This window comes from Odocoileus virginianus, chromosome 30 (assembly GCF_023699985.2).
Source record: "Odocoileus virginianus isolate 20LAN1187 ecotype Illinois chromosome 30, Ovbor_1.2, whole genome shotgun sequence".
NCBI lineage: Eukaryota > Metazoa > Chordata > Mammalia > Artiodactyla > Cervidae > Odocoileus > Odocoileus virginianus.
In genome coordinates this window covers 27,309,745-27,330,274 of record NC_069703.1, presented here as the reverse complement: position 1 = coordinate 27,330,274, position 20,530 = coordinate 27,309,745, and the positions used below count along the sequence as shown (strand labels likewise).

The 20,530-nt window shown below is 38.7% G+C and overlaps 1 protein-coding gene across 1 annotated transcript; it reads left to right on the top strand.

The window, feature by feature from the left end:
- Nucleotides 1-11,036: 11,036 nt before the first annotated feature.
- SCG2 (secretogranin II) lies at nt 11,037-16,646 on the top strand. The gene is made up of 2 exons (XM_020877723.2): nt 11,037-11,190; nt 14,370-16,646. Exon 2 carries the CDS (start codon nt 14,384-14,386, stop codon nt 16,223-16,225), a length of 1,842 nt encoding a protein of 613 aa, XP_020733382.2. The 5' UTR covers nt 11,037-11,190; nt 14,370-14,383; the 3' UTR covers nt 16,226-16,646.
- Nucleotides 16,647-20,530: the final 3,884 nt, after the last annotated feature.

The following is a 20,530-nucleotide window of genomic DNA, read 5'->3' as shown; positions in this document are numbered from 1 at the left end:
ACGCTCGCCAAATTTTTCAGCTTAAATTTGTTTTACTTACCTCATCATATTTTGGGGTGGGATAAAATACTGAGACTATGAGGGTGAAAACTGTAATCTCAATTCTGATGGGGGGTGGAGAGCTCCTATCATGTCGGCATAATTGCCTGGTGCCAGCTGTCCTTCCTGGCTCCCCCCAGGGCAGCAGCCAGAGGTAGCAGAGGAAGCTTTGACAGAATCTTTAGAAAGCTTTTCCATTTCCACGGCTTTGCGGAAATTGCCCTCAGCGGTACCACCAACGGGATGCTCAACATTTTAGTTCTCTTACTCTCTATGAGAACTGGCTCACGGGGAAAGACCCTGATGCTGCGAAAGATTGAAAGCAGGAGGAGAAGGGGATGACAGAGGATGAGATGGTTGGATGGCATCACCAATTCCATGGACATGAGTTTGAGTAAGCTCTGGGAGTTGGTGATGGACAGGGAAGCCTGGTATACAACAGTCCATGAGGCTGCAGAGTTGCACACGACTGAGTGAGCTGAACTGAAATGACTCTCTATGTTCTTTTCACGCTCCATTCCAGTAGTTTTTGTCAACTTCTCAGCATTCGCTTTAATCAGACCTGGCAGGCTCATCCCAAGTCTCCAGAAACTCAACAAAAGGCCTCTGTCTCCAGTTTCCCGACCTTGAACTCATTGATTTCTCCAGGTTCTACTTACCATGGAAACCCCTCTTTCAGAGTCTGCTCCTTTAACCTCTAACTCTGAACCTTCCTCTGGGCCAGTTCCCTGGTGTCCATGGTTGATGTAGGATGATTTTTCTTGGCTCTAATTTAGCCTTGAGCTGAACTGCTACCTTGCATTCTTAAATATTTCCAGATTTGAGACCTGGGGTAAACAGGGCCAGACTTGGTACCAGTCCAGGGTACCAGAAAGTCCATCCACCCCCATCCCTTGATTGCCTAGGAAATGGGGGTCAGCCTATCTCTTTTCTTTTTCTCCCTTAAGCAGGGGCTGGCTATTATAGAAGAAAAGAGTAGTAAGATCTCATAGTTTGCCAGTAACTGCATTTATTACGGCATTCCACTTAATCCTCCCAGTGTCCTTATAAGGATAGGAAACATTGAGTGGTAAAGCCAGAAATACAGCCCAGATTGTCTGACCACAGGTCATTTGCGTCTGTTCATGACACTGTCTGAACCTCATTGTCCTCATCAACAAAATTAGTTGAATCACGTAATACTGTCCATATGCAACAATTTTTATCTAAAAAATGGCAATTTTGGAGAATTTGACATATAGTATTTCCTACGGAAAGATACAGTCATCGTAAAACGTGTGGCACGTAGTAAACTTAATAAACATTAACTATTCTCACTATACCACTCCCTTCTTTTTCCTATTTCATCTTTTTGTGTGTGTTTCCATGGCTTTCTGCTCCTTTTATTACAGTTATAGGAATACCCATAGAATTTGGCATCTAGTAGAAATTCAATTATTCAATTGGATTTGATTGACTTTGCAAAGAAAAACAAAACAAAACTTGTGCTATATTCTGTGAATTCCAGAGTAGATGTCATTTACAACCAGTAACTATATCCATCATATTCTGAGCCATATATGTTGATGTATGTACTTTTCCTTTTCTCATCTAAGAATTCCTGAAAAATGGTTATTTCAGTATTTTATTGTGGCTCTTTGATAAAAACAATGAGATCATAATTCCAGGGCCCAGAGAGGAGGATATTCTGATAGCAGAAGAAATCTTGGCTTCTGGCAAATCCCTTTTTTATTCTTAAAATAGACTAATTCTTTAAACTGAGTTTATTACCTTTGTGTTTGGAAGACACAGCTAAATCCTGGAACATGGATGTCTTCTGAAGAAGCACAGGTACAAGGAGAGAGGCCCTGGACCCAGAGATGAGGCTCCAGAATAGCCATGCACCCCGTGATCATATGCAGGGTATGGGACCAGACTGCTCTGTAGACAATGGAAGAAAGTTCTGTGTAAAGATGCAGGCTGCTTGGGAGGTTGAGATGAAGCAAGGGGATCTATTTCCTTGGCAGCTTGAAACCATCTTTTAGACAAGTTCAAAGTCTCTCTGCTCTCTGAAATCTCCAGCCTGTCTATGCAGGACTAATTGCGGTCTCTCTCCATCCACTGCTCCTTGTGTATACGTTTATCCCAGCCCATTACAATTAGTTCTGTATACAGATGACTTCCCCAAAAGCCATTTTCCTCACAAGACTCTATGGGTGTATGGGCAGCTCCTGAATCTTATTCACGTTCTATCCTTGATACCGTCTATAATCTTGGTGCAATGTCTGGCACCAGGGAAATATCTGATAAACATTTGCTAATAATAATAGTAATAGTACTATATACTATATTACTACTACTAATAAGTATTACTCTACTTATTAAATGCTTATGGTTGAATGTGCACAAAACCCTATGAGGTGCCTAATGATTTCTACTTTATGGAGGAGAAAGCAGAGTCACAAACAAAACACCCTGATCAGAACTCCACACTGGTCAGTGGCAGGGACAGTGTTCAAACCTGGCAGCCTGGCGCCAGAACTTGCCCATTAACCACTTCTCCCTCCTTTTAAATTGATAAAAGATCCTTGACTTTTTGCTAAGATGAAGAGTAATGAAACATAGTTCGGAAGGAAGGAATCCACTGTTGTAGTAGACAAATGGGATTTTTATCTCCTTGCCTTTTGTGGTTGCTGTTAAAAGACCCCCAAGTCTTATTTCAGTTTTTAGATACTAGGGAGACAAACAGAGGCCATTTAGAGATTTCATAGTTGAGGTCAGGAAACAAAAGCCCTTCAAGAAAGAGTCTCTTTCGCTCAGAAACCTGACTCTGGCTCAGCCACCGAGATGGGAGATGGCTGGGGGCCTCGGGATGGCAGTCATTTCGGGGACTGTGTGTGGCGCCTGCATCCCTGGGCACTCTGAATCGCTGCGGCTCTGCTCTCTATCATCAGCCTCCTGTAGTCCGCCCATCAAGAAAAGGCACCAAAATGTCATGACACTTCAGCTTTGTTCCCGAGGCTCATTAGGACAGAGCCGGGGGATGAATGGAACGAACGGCCGCGTCTTTACGAATGCTTAATGCGAAAATTGCCTCCCCTGTGCCCCTTCGTGCTGGGCTGTGCGGAGATGCTGATGATTAAACCGGGAACCTGGCCTTGGGCTGAGCGGCGGCGGCGCGGGCCTGAAAAGAAACGTTCGCTTTCATTCATAGCTGCCTCTCAGCCCCAGCAAACCATGACTCACGTCTTATTCCCTATAGCCGTGTGTGTTTGGACTTCCAATTCATCCGTCTGACGCCACTCTGGAGTCGAGGCAGCCTGTGCCAGAAGCGGCCTCCCAGAAGAAACCCCACCTCCGCCGGCTGGAGAGCGGAACTGGCTTCCAGCGTTTACGCAAACACTTGCGTTTCTTCTCTTCCTTCTAATTGAGGCGAGGTTGCAAATGACTTGCCTCGCAGCAGCGTCCAGAAAATCAATTCTAATCACATTGATAGAAAGGAAACGATTTTTTTTTTTTTTGCTTGGTTACCGTTTTAAAATTCAGGTATGGCAAGCTCGGTGAATTCTCAGGGGCTGGGAGATGAATAATAATCAAGGCAGCCCAGCTGCAGAAAACTACAAACTTTCCAGGGCATTTCTGCTACTGTTATATAACTGGATTCTTGCAGCAACTGTCTGAGGCCCACAGCTTAGGTAATAGGACCCTCACTTGACAAATGAGGAAACCGAGGCCCAGAGAGGTTGAGTGATTTGCCTGAGGTCACACAGCTAGACAGAAGCTTGGCATTCTATCTTCTGCCACCTGTAACTGCTGCTGTCGAATTTTTTCTTAGGCAAGTTTGACTGTAGAACTGAAACATTTTTAATATTAAGAAAAAAAAATTTTTTTTTTTGGTCATTGAATATAACATTCTTGGAGATAGGAAGAGAAGTAGGATGATGTGACTCTATAGCCAGTAGTTCTGGACCCCAAAACGAGAATTAAACATTACTGAAGGCTCGGACAGTAAAGAATCCACCTGCAATGCAGGAGACCTGGGTTTGATCCCTGTGTTGGGAAGATTCCCTGGAGGAGAGCATGGCATGCCTCTCCAGTATTGTTGCCTGGAGAATCTCCATGGTCCGCGGAGCCTGGTGGGCTACAGTCCATGGGGTCACAAAAAGTCAGACACAACTGAACATCTAAGCACACAGCACAAGGTTAAACAACAGTGTAACACAAAATTTCCCCCCAAAATTGTCAATCAAAGAATTATTTTTGCTATCTCTAAGCATTATCAATACTATTATCTTCTTAGTATGTGTTTTCTATATTTAAGAAAACATAGGTATTTCCCTAAATCCAGTGGCTAATACTCCATGCTTCCAATGCAGGGTACCCAGGTTCAAACCCAGATTGGGGAACTAGATCCCATATGCCCCAAGTAAGAGTTCATATACCATGACTAAAAAAAGAAATTCACATGCTGCAACTAAAAAGTTTGCATGCTGCAACTGAAGATCCCATATGCTGTAACCAAAAAAAAAAAAAAAAAAATCCTACATGCTTCAACTAAAAAAGATCCCTTATACTACAACAAAGATCAAAGAAGACCTGGCACAGCCAAATAAATAAAATAAATATTACATAGAAAAATTTGTTCTATAAATGCTTCTTTTGTTAAGCTAAATATAAGGAGGTCTGTATCACTGCCTTAATTTGAAAAATTTATCACCTACATAAACAGGAGGCAACCTAAACCATAATGCAATAAAAATACAAAGTTGTTACAAATCTTGGTAGATCCTGCAACTTATAGACAGCTCTAAGCCTGAGACCAAAAAGGAAGATTTTCAAGTGTTAGAAAACTGTTAAAAACATGCTAGCCCCCAACTGAAATTGTCTTCTTTATATAACCAAGAAAATTGTGACATTGTGCAAGGAATACATTTCAGACTATGAAATTCAGTGTTACTTGATGCTATGCCTACATCTGGCATCAAATCACTTCCTATAGTGATGTGGATAGGCCTCTATACATTGGGAAACACAGATGCATCTGATTGGCTTCTCGGAGAACAGGAGTCCCAGGAAAAAGCAGGACAAGAGCCTCACTGCAAATTCATCTCATCATTTTTGTCTGGATATGACTATGACAGTAGGGTATAGACATTCAAGTTATAATGATGTCCCAAAACAATTGATTTCAATAGTTGTATCAGTCAGGACAGGCTAGGTTATATGTGGTAACAATGAATACTGCATTACAACTGTCGTAAGTACTAACTAGGAGAAATATGTGGTCCATGAGAGAATATTTTGCTAAGAGGTACCCAGGTGATGCCAATATTGCTGATCTGGACTGCATTTTGAAAATCACTGTTGTACCATGTATTTTATATCCCCCCACTTACAGTGTAAATAACTTCAAAATAGTTAGGTGTTTCAACTTGTGAGCTAATTTCTGGACAAAAATATGCAAGAGAGAAAACTGGATTCAAGGAGAACATTTTAGGTTTTCAGCTCTTACCTCATGTTATATATGCAAGTGCCCTACCTCCAGCACTGATATATTTGTTTTACCAAAACAGCTCTCTAAAATCCATGCAAAGGCTAAGTGAACTGTGAAAGTCATCTGGTTATGTCAGTGGGAGCCCCAGACCTGAAATGCTAAACTTAACCATAAAGATGCTGAACTTTGATCTTCAAGATTCTCCTACATCTTTCTGGATTTCTTACTAAAAGCAGGTGTAGGAGTATGTAGTTGGGTTGTTTCCAAACAGAAAATATCCTTATTAAAGTATTTGCATGTAAATACTGAAAATGTTGATTCACAAAGCAATTGTGGCAGGAAAATTTGAAAGATTAAGACATACAGTGTTGCTTTAGGCAAAGTAATTAACTTCTAGCACACTAACTTTGTTCTCCCAAAGCCCACTGAAGGAGCAGATGCTCAAACATGCATGGTATTAGACTTAAGAGAATGGCACTTTCTCTTCCTATGAGCACCAGATGGCTTCAGAATCCAAAGGCAATGGAGAAGAAAGCCTAAATTTATTTGGTTTAAGTGGTTCTCACTGAGGGTTTATGAGAAAGATCATATTTTAGTACTTACTAGACAAATGCAAAAGTAGTTTCACAGCTGATCTTCATTTCACAAAGAAAAGAGATATTGGGTTCAAGGGTTAGAAGGGATCTTGAATGTTATCTAATCCATATGGGGCCACCAGTAATTGCTAAGAGGAGCAAAAATGTTACAAAGAATAAACAGATACTGGAATTATAAGTAGTTTGGTTTTCTTTATGTGAAATTTAAAATTTTAACTCAGGTACTAGGAAAATGTTTTACAAAATAAGGGAAACAGTAGAAAAAAATAAAGTGTTTCTATATTGAAAAAATTTTTCTTAAAAAATTTTTTAAACATAATTTTCTGGAAGTGCCTGAAGCTCTAACAAATAAAGGCAGCTTGTTTGCATAAGGATACTTTGAGAGGATTACAGATTTTCAAAATGGAATATTTGAAGCTTTGACAGTAGGCATGAGAAAATGTTAACTCAATTCAACACAACTTATTTTTGGCCAGCCATTGTCCAAGGCCTCCTAGCACCAAATGAATGTCATCTGAAAAACTAGGTAGTTATATTATTAAGTAGTTACAGTATTAATATTAATACAGTATGAAGTTTCTGATTTATACATTCTCTGACAAGCTCTGCTTTTGCAAGGGAAGTAGAAAAATATTTTGCTCTCCTTTGATAGTGAGTTTTCTTTTAAAAGTCATCTTATGTCATGAAGGAACATTTATTGTTTTATTGTAATAAAATGTAATTTATTGTAGCAAAGTATAATAATAAATAAATTGTGATAAAATCCAATTGTAGTAAATTAGAACTTATTGTAATACATTGTACTATAATTATAAGAGTTTAGGTAAATTTTGGAGGCAACACATGAGGGAGGTAAATCATCAACAAGAAGTATGAAGAAGGAAACAGGAAGGAGGGAAGAGAGGAAAACAGGTGATGAATGATCAATGAAAATGGTCCCAGGCCTTGAGGGGCTTGGGGAAGACAGTACAGACAACCTCTGTCCCCCAGCAAATGCTGGAGGACCTCAGGTCACATATGCTGCAGACTGGTGGTTATTCAGTTGCCAAATTGTGTCGGACTCTGCAACCCAATGAATTGCATCATGCCAGGCTTCTCTGTCCCTCACCATCTACCAGAGTTTGCCCTCCTTCGTGGATCATTGCCTTGTCATGGCAAAGGGGCTTGCCTAACGCAGTGAAGTTATGAGCCATGCCGTGCAGGGCCACTCAAGACAGACGGGTCATAGTGGAGAGTTCTGACAAAATGTGATCCCCTGGAGGGGGGAATAGCAAACCACTCCAGTGAACTTGCTGTGAGAACTCCAAGAACTGTATAAAATAAGGCTACAGACAGGATTCTCCATGAAAATCTTGTTTTCCAAGAGAGAGGGATAAGGGAGGAAGTTAGAGTCAGGAAAGAGGGGAGAGAAAGAGAAGAAAGAAGATGTTACCGGCCTTCTGGATCATAATGCTTTCATATAAATTGAAACAAAATGAGAAGTGTAACGGAGTGGAAGAGACATTTCAAGTTGAAGGATTACTAAGGTAGAGAATTGCATGTACAAATGATAGGAAAATCAGAATCTGGTCTAAATGAAATATGAAATTAAATAACAAAGGACAAAATGACTAAGATTTAAGAAAATCTGATCGTAAAAAAGGAATGAGTCCCTTCTAATTACTTAGATTTAAGTTGTGAATGATTAGTTTGATCTTAAGAGCACCACAGTGAGGATGCAAGCTAATTTAGTAAAAACCATTATCATACACAGTACATAATTATTTTGAAAATGTCCAAGATATAGAGCTTTGCTTCTTGGAGGCAATGATAATTGGCAATTTAGACCTAACAGAAAATTAAAATTTTGTGAGGAATGTTCAAAATGATCTTATTTCAAGCTTAGTGATAAAAAGATTTATAGGTTATCTTTACTATATTATACATGCTCTAAAAGATTTCACATCAACAAGAAGTTTGCTTTCTCTATGTATATTTCTTTTAAACTTCTTTTCCAAACAGATTTCTATTAGAGAATATAGTTCCCTTTAAAACAAATAACTACTGGCAAAAAATTAATGACTTTTAGAGATATATTAAGTATAACTCATTGAAAAATCCATAAAACACAGGCCACTGAATAGAATTTTCCAAATTCAGTAACTACTCTCTTGTTTGGAAGACATTATAATATGCCCCATATCATCAAGAAGGTGATTTAATGTCAACTCTTGTTTTCCATGTTTGCTGCCCCAAATAGAAGTCTGGGCCTGTATCACCTGAGTAGTGACCAGGAAAAACAATTGGAACAACCCCTGAGAATTTTGTCAAAGTGATTGTATTCTAGACTTGGCTCTTTCATTATTAGACCCAAGCCATAGTCATTTCTGTATGCCTATCACCTAGCTAGAGTGCCCAAATCATGGTCTTTATTATGGATATACCTTTGGAAAGAACTAGGTTCAAATCTTACCTCTACCAATTATGAGAGAGGAATCAGTGGCCAACTGAGTTATTTCTGAGATTCAGTTTCTTCAACTGTAAAATGGAGACAAATAGAGCTACCTATTATAGTTGACAAGAGGGTTAAATTAGATTGCCGAAACTCCAAGCACAGTGCCTGGAACATAATGGAACTCAGTAAATGGTAGGTGTTTATCACAGTTTTATATAGTGGAGAGGAATTCAGTTACTCACAAATGGCTCATTGCTCTTCCACACCTTTAGCTGATAAAGCCAGTCCATCCCACTGGTTGCCTCCTGACTTCTCACTTCTACTTGGAGTTTTTGAATGAGGTTTCATATGGATTTTTGATAATTAAAGACATTCTCAGCAAAGAGTTTGATTATGGGATCTTAGAAGAACTATAGCTTCTGATCCTTGCCAAAAAGTTTAGTTCCACAAATATGCACTAGCTGATAAAGAGTGACTTCCACGAGGGTTGTTAAGATCTCTATTGAATCAAGTCAACCCTTTAAGAGTAATCTTGTGGAATTTTCTGATGCTGTGTTGACATTGGTTAGTTCAACTGACCACACAGAAGTACTGGAAGGTAAATTAGGTGAAACTCTGAGTGGTTTATCTTTGTCAGGATTTAAGAAAATGTTATGTGTGCAAAGCTAACAAAGATACCTGCAAATGAATTTACTTTTTTGGGATGCACTTGAGAAATGAGATTTGTTAACTCAGGTCTCATCAACTTAGCACTTAACTTTAATGATGCTAAAAACCCGTTATGAGGCATAAATAGATTAGAGAAACATAGGACTCCAGTTTAAGCCTATATGAGTTCCATGTCAATCCACAGATGACCAGTCATCAGGAATCAAATATCTTAACCAGAAGATCAAAGAGAGAAAATCAAGGGCTATTTTTCCCAAGATTATTTTTTTCCTAAGGTTTTAAACTATTTTTGTTTCCTCAAGGAGTTCAAGAGTATTGTGGTTTACCTAGAATAATTAGAAATCATTAAGTCAAAGTTGATAATGGAAACCTCAGCTCAGCCTTCGTTTCCTAGAACCCTTCCCATCCAAGATTTCTAGACTGAACAATGCTCCCTATTATCTCTGCTGGCTGACATCTTTCTTAGTGCTTTTCAATTTTTATCAAATAAAAATAATCTGTTGTCTCTTATCCTAAAATAAAAACAATCTGTTTGTCTCTTATCCCCGCTAGACCAATATATATATTGGGTTGGCCAAAAAGTTTAGTTGTTCAGGTTGTTCCATAACATCTTATAGAAAAACCAAATGAGCTTCTTGGCCTACCTAACACATATATATATATATATATATATATTCATATATACATGTAGATACTATTCATCTTTGTATCTGGCACTTAGTAGGCATTACAACTTACTGAATGAATAAATCAATGGCTAATTATTCTTTTAACAGAGACAAAAGGGATCTCTTATATAGCAAGATTCTTTTACATAAAGTTCATTTCAAAATATATGGTTTCTAGGAAAATCATATCTTTAATAAAATGAAGTTAAAAATTTAGACTTATATAAATTATAAACTAATCAGGTTACTTGGTAAAGCACAATGATTATGACTACAACGATTATGATTAAGTCTGAGAGGTTGGAAGTTAAGTATTAATAATATATTATTCCTTGAATTGGTCACATTTATGGAATGTATTCGATTCACCTGATTCAACTGGAGGAAGAAAATATTTATAGTATAACTTCCTTTCAGTTACAAACAAATTACAGTTGCATATGTGTCACACTTATCTCAAACAGTAATTTTTTTTCTTTTTTTATTGAAAGTATTCTCAACTTCTGAGCTTCTCTTTTTGACATCAGATGTTGTAAAAGATGCTAACAGATTCATATAGAATTATCAACTATTAGACCTGAGTCCTTATAAATACATACTTCAAAATTATATTGAAGTCATAGACTAAAATCCTAACTCATTAGCGTCTTGAGGTCGATTCACATAAAAAAAAAAGAACACTTTTCCTTATTCAAATAAACATGATTTTAAAAACAATGCTTCTTGTGGTTATGATATGAAATACGACTTCATATTCATATTGTGTAGTCTGTTCCTCTTCGAGCATACTGAGGAATGTTAATGTAATTTCTTTGTGGCCACTGAAGGAAAAAAAAAAGTCCTTATCTGTAAAACTTTCTTTTAACAACGATGACAACAACAACAATAGCAACAGGAAACCCTTATCACAAGCTCTTTGGACACAGATGAGATTATATTGCAATTAGCCACGTCTATCTGACGAATTTTTCTAAGGGCAATTGTGCAGAGCATTTTATTTCAAGCTTCAGAGATTTTGCTAAAAGAAAGGGAACTGCAGTTTTTGCCACAGAAAGACAGGTGGCGTAAGCATGCAATTTTTTTTTTTTTTTTTTAAATCTATAAAGTGATTATTTTCTCTGGGGTTCTTTGAAAAAGCTCGCCTGTGCTCGGGTTTGTGGCTGAGCGGGTGACGTCATGTGGCAGTGCGGAGTCAGGCGCGGCGGCTCTCTATAAGCCCAGGAGCTGTCCGGGTGCTGAAACGGTCCCAGCAGCTCAAGCCGCGGACCTGGAGGAATATGCTGCGGACTTCCTCTGCCATATAAATAAGAGGTAAGACTGCGTTTCCCTTCTACTTACTGGAAAGTTCTAAATTGCGTCTTCTCTCCTTAATTCCTAGCTAAGAAGAAAGAGACCATTTGGCAAGCTTATTTCTTTAGAATAACTGAACGGCAACCTGCTGCTCATCTGGCAGCCTAAGGACACTGTATATATGTACATATATATGCATGCTTGCATCTGTGATTTACACTGCTTGCTGCCAGGTATTTATTAACCGTTGTGTTATTTAGATAATCATATATAAGAACATGAAAAAGTTAAGGATATTTGTGTCAATACACATTATTAATGTAAAGTTAACCAAGCCTGACATTTTGTTTCTTTCCTTAGTTTTGTGTTTCTTCCCCTAAGGGCCAGATACAAGGGCAGGGATACAATTTATATACTTAATATTCTTAACAGTAGGTGTCTGATGATTCAAAGGCTGTTAAACATGTTCATGATAGATGCAACCAATTTTGGAGCTAGGTTAGTTAGTTTGTTTTTTTCTTTGACATTTACTTTGCAAGATCTCAAATTTAACTAACTGTATAAAATTGTTTTCTCAACTGGTATACTCTGAAAGGGCTTACATTATTGTTTACTAATTTTGGTCCTAGCAAAGTAAGACTAGAATGAGCTTCTTCGTTTATTCAGGGGGAAATATTATCTTGGTTTCTGGGTTGGATATGACCATGGATTACAAAGAGATAACTGAAATGTATGAGGAAACATTTATAACCATATAAATTATTTATTATTATGCTTTGGTTGAAAGAGGTTGTACAATATTTTGCTAAATATTTTGAATGGGACAAGTGTTTTTTTTTTTCCTGTATCCTAACTAATTGAATTGCTCAAATTTGATACATCCGGTTGCATTTGTCAATGCTCTAGTATAATTTCAATAGAAAAGACATTTTAACTGATGAGGTTTTTTGGTTTAAACTCTACATAGAACATCAGAACTGTTAAAACCACCTTCACTATTTAGATGAGCTGCTACCAGCTCATCTAAAAAAATCCCTTAAAAAAAAATCCCTTGAGCCTTAGTCAAAGGCAATAACTATGTCACCCAAACTGAATCTGAGTAAATGATTAAATGGTAGCTCTTGTTAGGCCTGTGGTTTAAATAACTGCATTGAATATTCTTCCCCAACACCACAGCAAAGTTCACCTACAAAATAATGATTTTAAAGATCAGCACATAACCTAGCATATAACTGGGTTAAGGATACTTCAGAGTAATGGTTTCAAAGAAAATAAGTTCACTAAGATTCTTAAAATTGCTAGTCCAAATGCCAATGTGGAAAATCGATTTTCAAATCTAAACTAATCCTGAAAAAATATAAAGAAGAATGCATAATGTACTTTTATTTAAGCCTAGTAAGTCATGAATACAATTTCCTCTAGTAAACATTGATTCATAGTAAGTATTTTAGAAATTTTCTCTGACATGCCTTTAAAGATTTTACTTTCAGTAAATTAAGTAGCTAAATTAATGTAAATAAGTGCATATTTTAATAATTAATTTTAATAATCATTTAAATAAATTGTACTAAAGAAATTTCTGTAAGTACAACAGTTTTAGATTCTAAAAACTGAAAATATTACTTAAATACCAATATGATCTAATGAACAATGATATTTTCTGCAATTGATGTCTAAGCTAACAGATAATGATATCCAACAACTTAACTTATACATCACAAAACCATAATTCAGTTAAGAGCAAACTTATAAAATTCCTTTACTTTATTTGTAACAATAATTGCACATATTAAGATAGATTTCAATGTTAGCAATGCCAAATGTAAAACATGTAAAAACCAATCCTCTTGGTAATTTATACAAGTGACTATAAGGCCTTGAAGAAAAAGAATGAATGAAAAATTTTAAGTGGAAGAATTCAACACACTGTATGCATTTTTCTAAGTTGGGAATTACATAGTGATTATTTTAAAATTTTCTAACAGAATGAGTCATTTGAGATTTCATAGGTCCACACCCAAATAGACACAGACCTAAGTCAAGCTGAATCTGAACACTTACAAGTTCAGAAATAGACTGGTTCAGAAAACTTATGTTCTCTCTGTAGCATCTGTTATTATTTACTATATCTCTTGAGGGCTGAGGATAAATATAATCATGATTGCACTTTATAAGACAGTCAGTAAAATTATTAGAAGAAATATGGAGCACAGATGTTCTAAAACAGTTTATATTTTGGTACATTGGTACATTTACATTGAAATAAATATCACTGGATATAATGAATTTTTTTTTTCAATTCTGACTATTGTGCTTGTGTATCCTGATAGTACCATGTGTACTATTACATGTCAATCAGGATGAATGATTATAAAATACCAGACTTCTAAATTCAATATTTTGGATTTCATTGAGTAAATAAATACTGCTTTGGGGATATTAAAAAGAAAAAACTTTGTTAAGTTTGCCTCCTAGCTTGGACTTGAGAAGACCCATATTCTGGACATCATTAAGGTACAGACCTTCAAAAATTAATGATATAATTTGGTATCAGACTAAAGGACAAGTTATTTCTGAAAATATATATGAATGAGACTCATCCACAGGAGAATGAGACTCATCCACAGGAGAATTCAGTATGATTAACATTAACATGGAATATCACTTCATCTTATATAGTAATGTTGTGTTTTTACAACAAATTAGATGGACAGGTCAGGAATTAAACCACATGGTTTATGATAAGGATATGACTCTGTGTGTATGTCCATGCATGTTTTAAATTGAGCTATCTAATTTTTCTGCCAGTGATTTCAATATAAATGCTGTACAAATAACTAAAACTCATTTTTGAAAATCTTTATTTAACAGAAATAATGCATACTAAAACAAAGCATGTCTTATAAGTTAAAAAATCATACTTGAGAAACCTCATATCAATGTTTTTGCTATTATTTTAACCAAAAAAAATGCCATACAAATTTGATGCAAAATGGGTAACAATTTTGCTAAAGATTCCTGTGGTTAGTTTGTGAGGATTGTATATGAAACATTTATAGTTTTCAAAAAGAATCATCCTAACTTAATGTAGAGTAATCTCTACTATGTTCTTTTTCCCCCTCAATGGTTAATTACTTTTTTTGCTATAGACTCTACTAGTCAGTTTCACTTGTGTTAACTCATGTTTTCTATGCTTTAAGGAAATCTTTCAAACATGGCAGAAGCTAAGACTCACTGGCTTGGAGCAGTCCTGTCTCTCATCCCTTTAATTTTCCTCCTCTCTGAAGCTGAAGCTGCTTCATTTCAGAGAAACCAGCTGCTTCAGAAGGAACCAGATCTCAGATTGGAAAATGTCCAAAGGTTTCCCAGTCCTGAAATGATCAGGGCTTTGGAGTACATAGAAAAGCTCCGACAACAAGCTCACAAAGAAGAAAGCAGCCCAGACTACAATCCCTACCAAGGTGTTTCTCTTCCCCTTCAGCAAAAAGAAAACGGTGACTTGCCAGAAAGTTCGAGGGATTCCCTGAGTGAAGATGAATGGATGAAGATAATAGCTGAAGCTTTGAGACAGGCTGAAAATGAGCCCCAGTCTGCCCAAAAGGAAAACAGGCCTTATACTTTGAATTCAGAAAAGAACTTTCCAATGGACATGCCTGATGATTATGAGACTCAACAGTGGGCAGAGAGAAAGCTCAAGCACATGAGATTCCCTCCTATGTATGAAGAGAATTCCAGGGACAACCCCTTCAAACGCACAAATGAAATAGTGGAGGAACAATATACTCCTCAAAATCTTGCTACATTGGAATCTGTCTTCCAAGAGCTGGGGAAACTGACAGGACCAAACAATCAGAAGCGTGAGAGGGCTGATGAGGAGCAAAAACTTTACACAGATGATGAAGATGATATCTACAAGGCTAATAACATTGCCTATGAAGACGTGGTTGGGGGAGAAGAATGGAACCCAGTAGAGGAAAAAATAGAGAGTCAAGCTCAGGAAGAGGCAAGAGACAGCAAAGAGAATACAGACAAAACTGAGCAAATCAATGACGAAATGAAGCGTTCTGGGCAGCTGGGCCTCCAAGATGAAGATCTCCGGAAAGAGAGTAAAGACCAACTCTCAGATGATGTCTCCAAAGTAATTGCCTATCTGAAAAGGTTAGTGAATGCTGCAGGAAGTGGGAGATCCCAGAATGGGCAAACTGGGGAAAGAGCAACCAGGCTCTTTGAGAAACCACTTGATCCTCAATCTATTTATCAGCTGATTGAAATCTCAAGGAATTTACAGATACCCCCTGAAGACTTAATTGACATGCTCAAAACTGGAGAGAAGCCAGTGGAACCAGAGCAGGAGCTTGAGATTCCTGTTGAACCTGAAGACATCACAGAGGCTGACTTAGACCATCCAGATCTGTTCCAAAATAAGATGCTCTCCAAGAATGGCTATCCCAAAACACCTGGTCGTCCTGTGGCAGAGGCCCTACCAGATGGGCTCAGTGTGGAGGACATTCTAAATCTTTTAGGGATGGAGAGTGCTGGAAATCCAAAGCCTCCATATTTTCCCAATCAGTATAACCGAGAGAAAGTTCTGTCAAGACTGCCCTATAGTCCTGGAAGATCTAAAGCTAACCAGCTCCCCAAAGCTGTCTGGATGCCAGATGTTGAAAACAGACAGATGGCATATGAGAATCTGAATGACAAGGATCAAGAATTAGGAGAGTATTTGGCCAGGATGCTGGTTAAATACCCTGAGATCATGAATGCCAACCCCGTGAAGCGAGTTCCCAGTCAAGGCTCAACTGAAGATGATCGACAGGATGAGAACCAAATTGAGCAGGCCCTCAAAGAGCATTTGAGTCAACACAGCTCTCAGGAGACTGATAAACTGGCCTCGGTAAGCAAAAGGCTCCCAGTAGGGACCCCGAAGAGTGACGATACTCTCAATAGACCGTACTTGGATGAAGATCTGTTAGTAAAAGTGCTGGAATACCTCAACCAAGAAAAGGCAGAAAAGGGAAGGGAGCACATTGCCAAGAGAGCAATGGAAAATATGTAAGCAGCTTTCATTGATCGCCCTATTTTCACCCCTCCCATCCCAAGCAAACCCCAATATTTCTCTTTAGTGTGTTGACTTCTCTCTTGTTAACACTGTAATACCTTTAAATGCTGTACAGGCAGATGATTCCATTTCACTGGAGCGTCTGCTTCACTTGCTCTGAACTGTTCTCTTGTGTATGGGTATGTGTAAATGTTATGATTTCTGAATAAAAATATTAATCATAGCCCTAATTCAAGAAAGATATCTATGATAGTGTTTAATAGCATATCTAATAGCTGTGGCATTGTTGATGCTCACCTATGATAAAGAGTGTCCTATAAGTCCCTTGAAAGTTTTTAATATTTACTGAATTATTTTGTTACTGTCTGTAGTGTTTTGTGGAGTATTGGAGCAAAAAAAATAAAGCATTATAAATATATATAGTTTTACTTATAAGGCCTTTTCTATTGTGTGTTTCATTGTTGCTTAATAAATGTTATTTCTGGACAACTGTGGGTTATTCATTCTGGAAATCCAGAGGCAATGGGTGTGGATCAAGCAGTATGGAGCTAAAAGAGAAAATTATTTCCTTCCACAGTCAATCCAGGTAAGAAATAATGAATGGAAATACATGATCACATTATACATTTGTAGAATGCAATATCCTCTAAGCTCACTACCTAGAGCTTGCCTTTAGTTTTTTTTGTGATTATGGAATAATTTATATTTAAACCTTTTATCCTTGACTTTTGTAAATAAAAACATTAAAGTCTTCATAACCAGCACTGAAAAAGAAGAGATGGGTATAGGGCACTTGGAAACAACTAGATTTGGAAGCAATCTACGTATTTTCAGGTTACCCTGCTTCCCAAAAGATAAAACTGCTACGCTTTTATATGGTGTGAGAGGGGCCAGAGGACCCCCAGACTGAGTGTTAGGTAAGTCAACGGCACAGGCTTAGTTGCCCCCTCTCTGGTCCATGGGCTGGAGAGAATCCTGAGTGGGCAAGGCTGTAGAGAATTGTTATAATGTGCATCACTTCAGGGGTTGATGCTATCAGCATCCTGACATATCAACAGGGAATCAACAAGAGCAGCAGCGAGAAAATGTACAGAGCAACAGAATAACAGTGCTCATAAAAAACCAAGGAAATAAATCATAGTTACTATTTACTGAATATTTATTGTGCACTGGGCACAAGACTAAACGCTTTATCCCATTCAATCTGTGCTGTATCACTGTCAAGGGCCTCTTATCATCCCCTTTTACATCAGGAAAAGCAAAACTCAGAAAGGTTAAATAATTGCCCCCAGTGTCATGAGTTGCCAAAGCCTGTGTTCCTAACCTAACTCCACCTTCCTAACTCCACCTAACTCCACTGCCTCTCTGGGGAGGGTCTTTCAGCTGACGGTTGGGGCATTGGTGGTGGGGCTGTGAGAGGCTTATGTGTCTCAGTGTGGGTTATTTCCATGAGAGGGCATCTGGGTGTGTGTGTGTGTGTGTGTGTGTGTGTGTGTGTGAGGGAGGGGAGTGGTGATTTAGTCACTATGTCATGTCCGACTCTTCGTGACCCCATTGACTGTAGCCCGCCAGGCTCCTCTGTCCATGGGATTTCCAGGCAAGAATGCTGGAGTGGGTTGCCATTTCCTTCTCTGGGGATCTTTCCGACCCAGGGGCCAAATCTTGCCTCCTGCACTCAGACAGATTCTTTACCATCTGCGCTATGAGGGAGGGAGTGTGGAGGGGAAATCCTTGAATGGTCAGAACACACTAAGAGGGTCCTGCCTACCTTTGGAAAAACACTGAACCTCCATTTTCCTGTGTTATAACTTTGCCCAGACTCTTTTCTGTCCAATTATGATACACTCTCAATAAATTCTAGAATCTATAAATGGAGGAGAGCTTAGAGGTGAATAGTCTCTACAGTGTTTCTAATAAGTGCTTCTTACTCAAATACCTCACAGGTAAATACTATGAACTGAAGATTATTCAGAGATCTAGGATATTTGTGGGGCTTCAAGTCTAAGTGCATATTTATACACCATGCTTTGCAGATGTCCACATATGTCATCTGCCCATTAAACATTCTCTTCAATTTTCTGTTTCAATCAGCCAGCCACTCCTAGTGCCCTAAATCAACAATCTTTCCATGGTCGCCCTGAGCAGAAATGCGACCTTGGCACCTGTCTCCACCCAACAGAAACTTGCCCTCCGTGTGGTGTGTGAATATTCTATGGGGAGGTTAGAAAATTAGAGCAAGTTAACTCACATGACACAGATGATGAGATGCCGGGCTGGGGTTTACACACAGATCAGTGGGATGCCAAATCCTGCATTCATTCTGTGGTACATGTTGCTTTTTGCTCTGTCTCAGTTACGCTTGAGATTCCCTGATTCTCTAACAGTGACATTTCTGGCACCATGATGGGCAGTTGGGGAGATATTTTAATTTGAGATATATATACTCTGCGTGACTTCTCTCAGACACCAGTCAGCAAGCATCTTTGCCCTTTGGCAGCATCACCATATTCCCCAGCTATTGAGTCATCAGATATATTTATTTCTGATCCTAAGATATTTTTTCATAAGTGTTTCAGTACACTGCTTACTAGCATAAGAAATTAAGCTCTAAGTATATTTCGAGGAGGTGGATGACAAACGAATTGAGATTAGGGCAACATTGCCCTTTTTCCTGCCCTGAAGCCTCTTTGAGCAGAAGTCGGGAAGTAGCTCGCGCCCTCCTCACCAGTGCCCTCTGCAGGCCACTGCTGGAAGAGCGCACTATGACTGCACCGCTTTGTAGGAGTCCTGTCTCCATCAGGAGTCAGATGGCCCGGAAATCTGTCCACTTTTGTCAAGACCACCATCTACCAAGGCTTCGCTCCCCTCAACACTCACAGCCTCTCGAACCTACCCATTTTGGGGACAGTTAAGACAAGCTACCCTGGAGGAGGGCATGGGTGGGCATGACAGCCCACCCCAGTATCCTTGCCTAGAGAATCCTTTGGACACAGGAGCCTGGGGGGCTACAGTTCATAGGGTCGCAAAGAGGCAGACACGACTGAAGTGACTGAGCATGCGTGCACGCACTCAAGACAAAGCTGATGGTGCCCTTTATACAAGATTTCCAAGTCACCCCTTATTTCAGTTCAGTTCAGTCGCTCAGTCGTGTCCGACTCTGCAACACCATGAACCGCAGCACCAGGCCTCCCTGTCCATCATCAACTCCCAGAGTTCAGCCAAACTCATGTCCATTGAGTCGGTGATACCATCAACCATCTCATCCTCTGTCGTCCCCTTCTCCTCCTGCCTTCAATCTTTCCCAGCATCAGGGTCTTTTGAAATGAGTCAGCTCTTTGCATCAGGTGGCCAAAGTATTGGAGTTTCAGCTTCAACATCAGCTTCCAATGAACACCCAGACTGATCTCCTTTAGAATGGACTGGCTGGATCTCCTTGCAGTCCAAGGGACCCTCAAGAGACTTCTCCAACACCACAGTTCAAAAGCTCCAATTCTTCAGTGCTCAGCTTTCTTTATAGTCCAACTCTCACATTATACATGACCACTGGAAAAACCATAGCCTAGACTAGATGGACCTTTGTTGACAAAGTAATGTCTATGCTTCTTAATATGCTGTTGAGGTTGGTCATAACTTTCCTTCAGGGAGTAAGCATCTTTTAATTTCATGGCTGCAATCACCATCTGCAGTGATTTTGGAGCCCTAAAAAATAGTCAGCCACTGTTTCCACTGTTTCCCCATCTATTTGCCATGAAGTGATGAGACCGGATGCCATGATCTTAGTTTTCTGAATGTTGAGTTTTAAGCCAACTTTTTCACTCTCCTCTTTCACTTTCATCAAGAGGCTCTTTAGTTCTTCTTCCCTTTCTGCCATAAGGATGGTGTCATCTGCATATCTGAGGTTATTGATATTTCTCCCAGCAATCTTGATCTTTCTTATCTCTCCTTACTATTCTTTGGAACTCTGCATTCAAATGGGAATATCTTTCCTTTTCTCCTTTGCTTTTCGCTTCTCTTCTTTTCACAGCTATTTGTAAGGTCTCCTCAGACAGCCATTTTGCTTTTTTGCATTTCTTTTTCTCGGGGATGGTCTTGCTCCCTGTCTCCTGTACAATGTCATGAATCTCCATCCATAGTTCCTCAGGTACTCTGTCTATCAGATCTAGTCCCTTAAATCTATTTCTCACTTCTGCTGTATATCATAAGGGATTTGATTTAGGTCATACCTGAATGGTCTAGTGGTTTTTTCCACTTTCTTCAATTTAAGTATGAATTTGGCAATAAGGAGTTCATGATCTGAGCCAT

What these genes read in the sequence shown, in the direction of transcription:
- SCG2 (XM_020877723.2), top strand. Translation starts at nt 14,384, where the DNA reads ATGGCAGAAGCTAAGACTCACTGGCTTGGAGCAGTCCTGTCTCTCATC.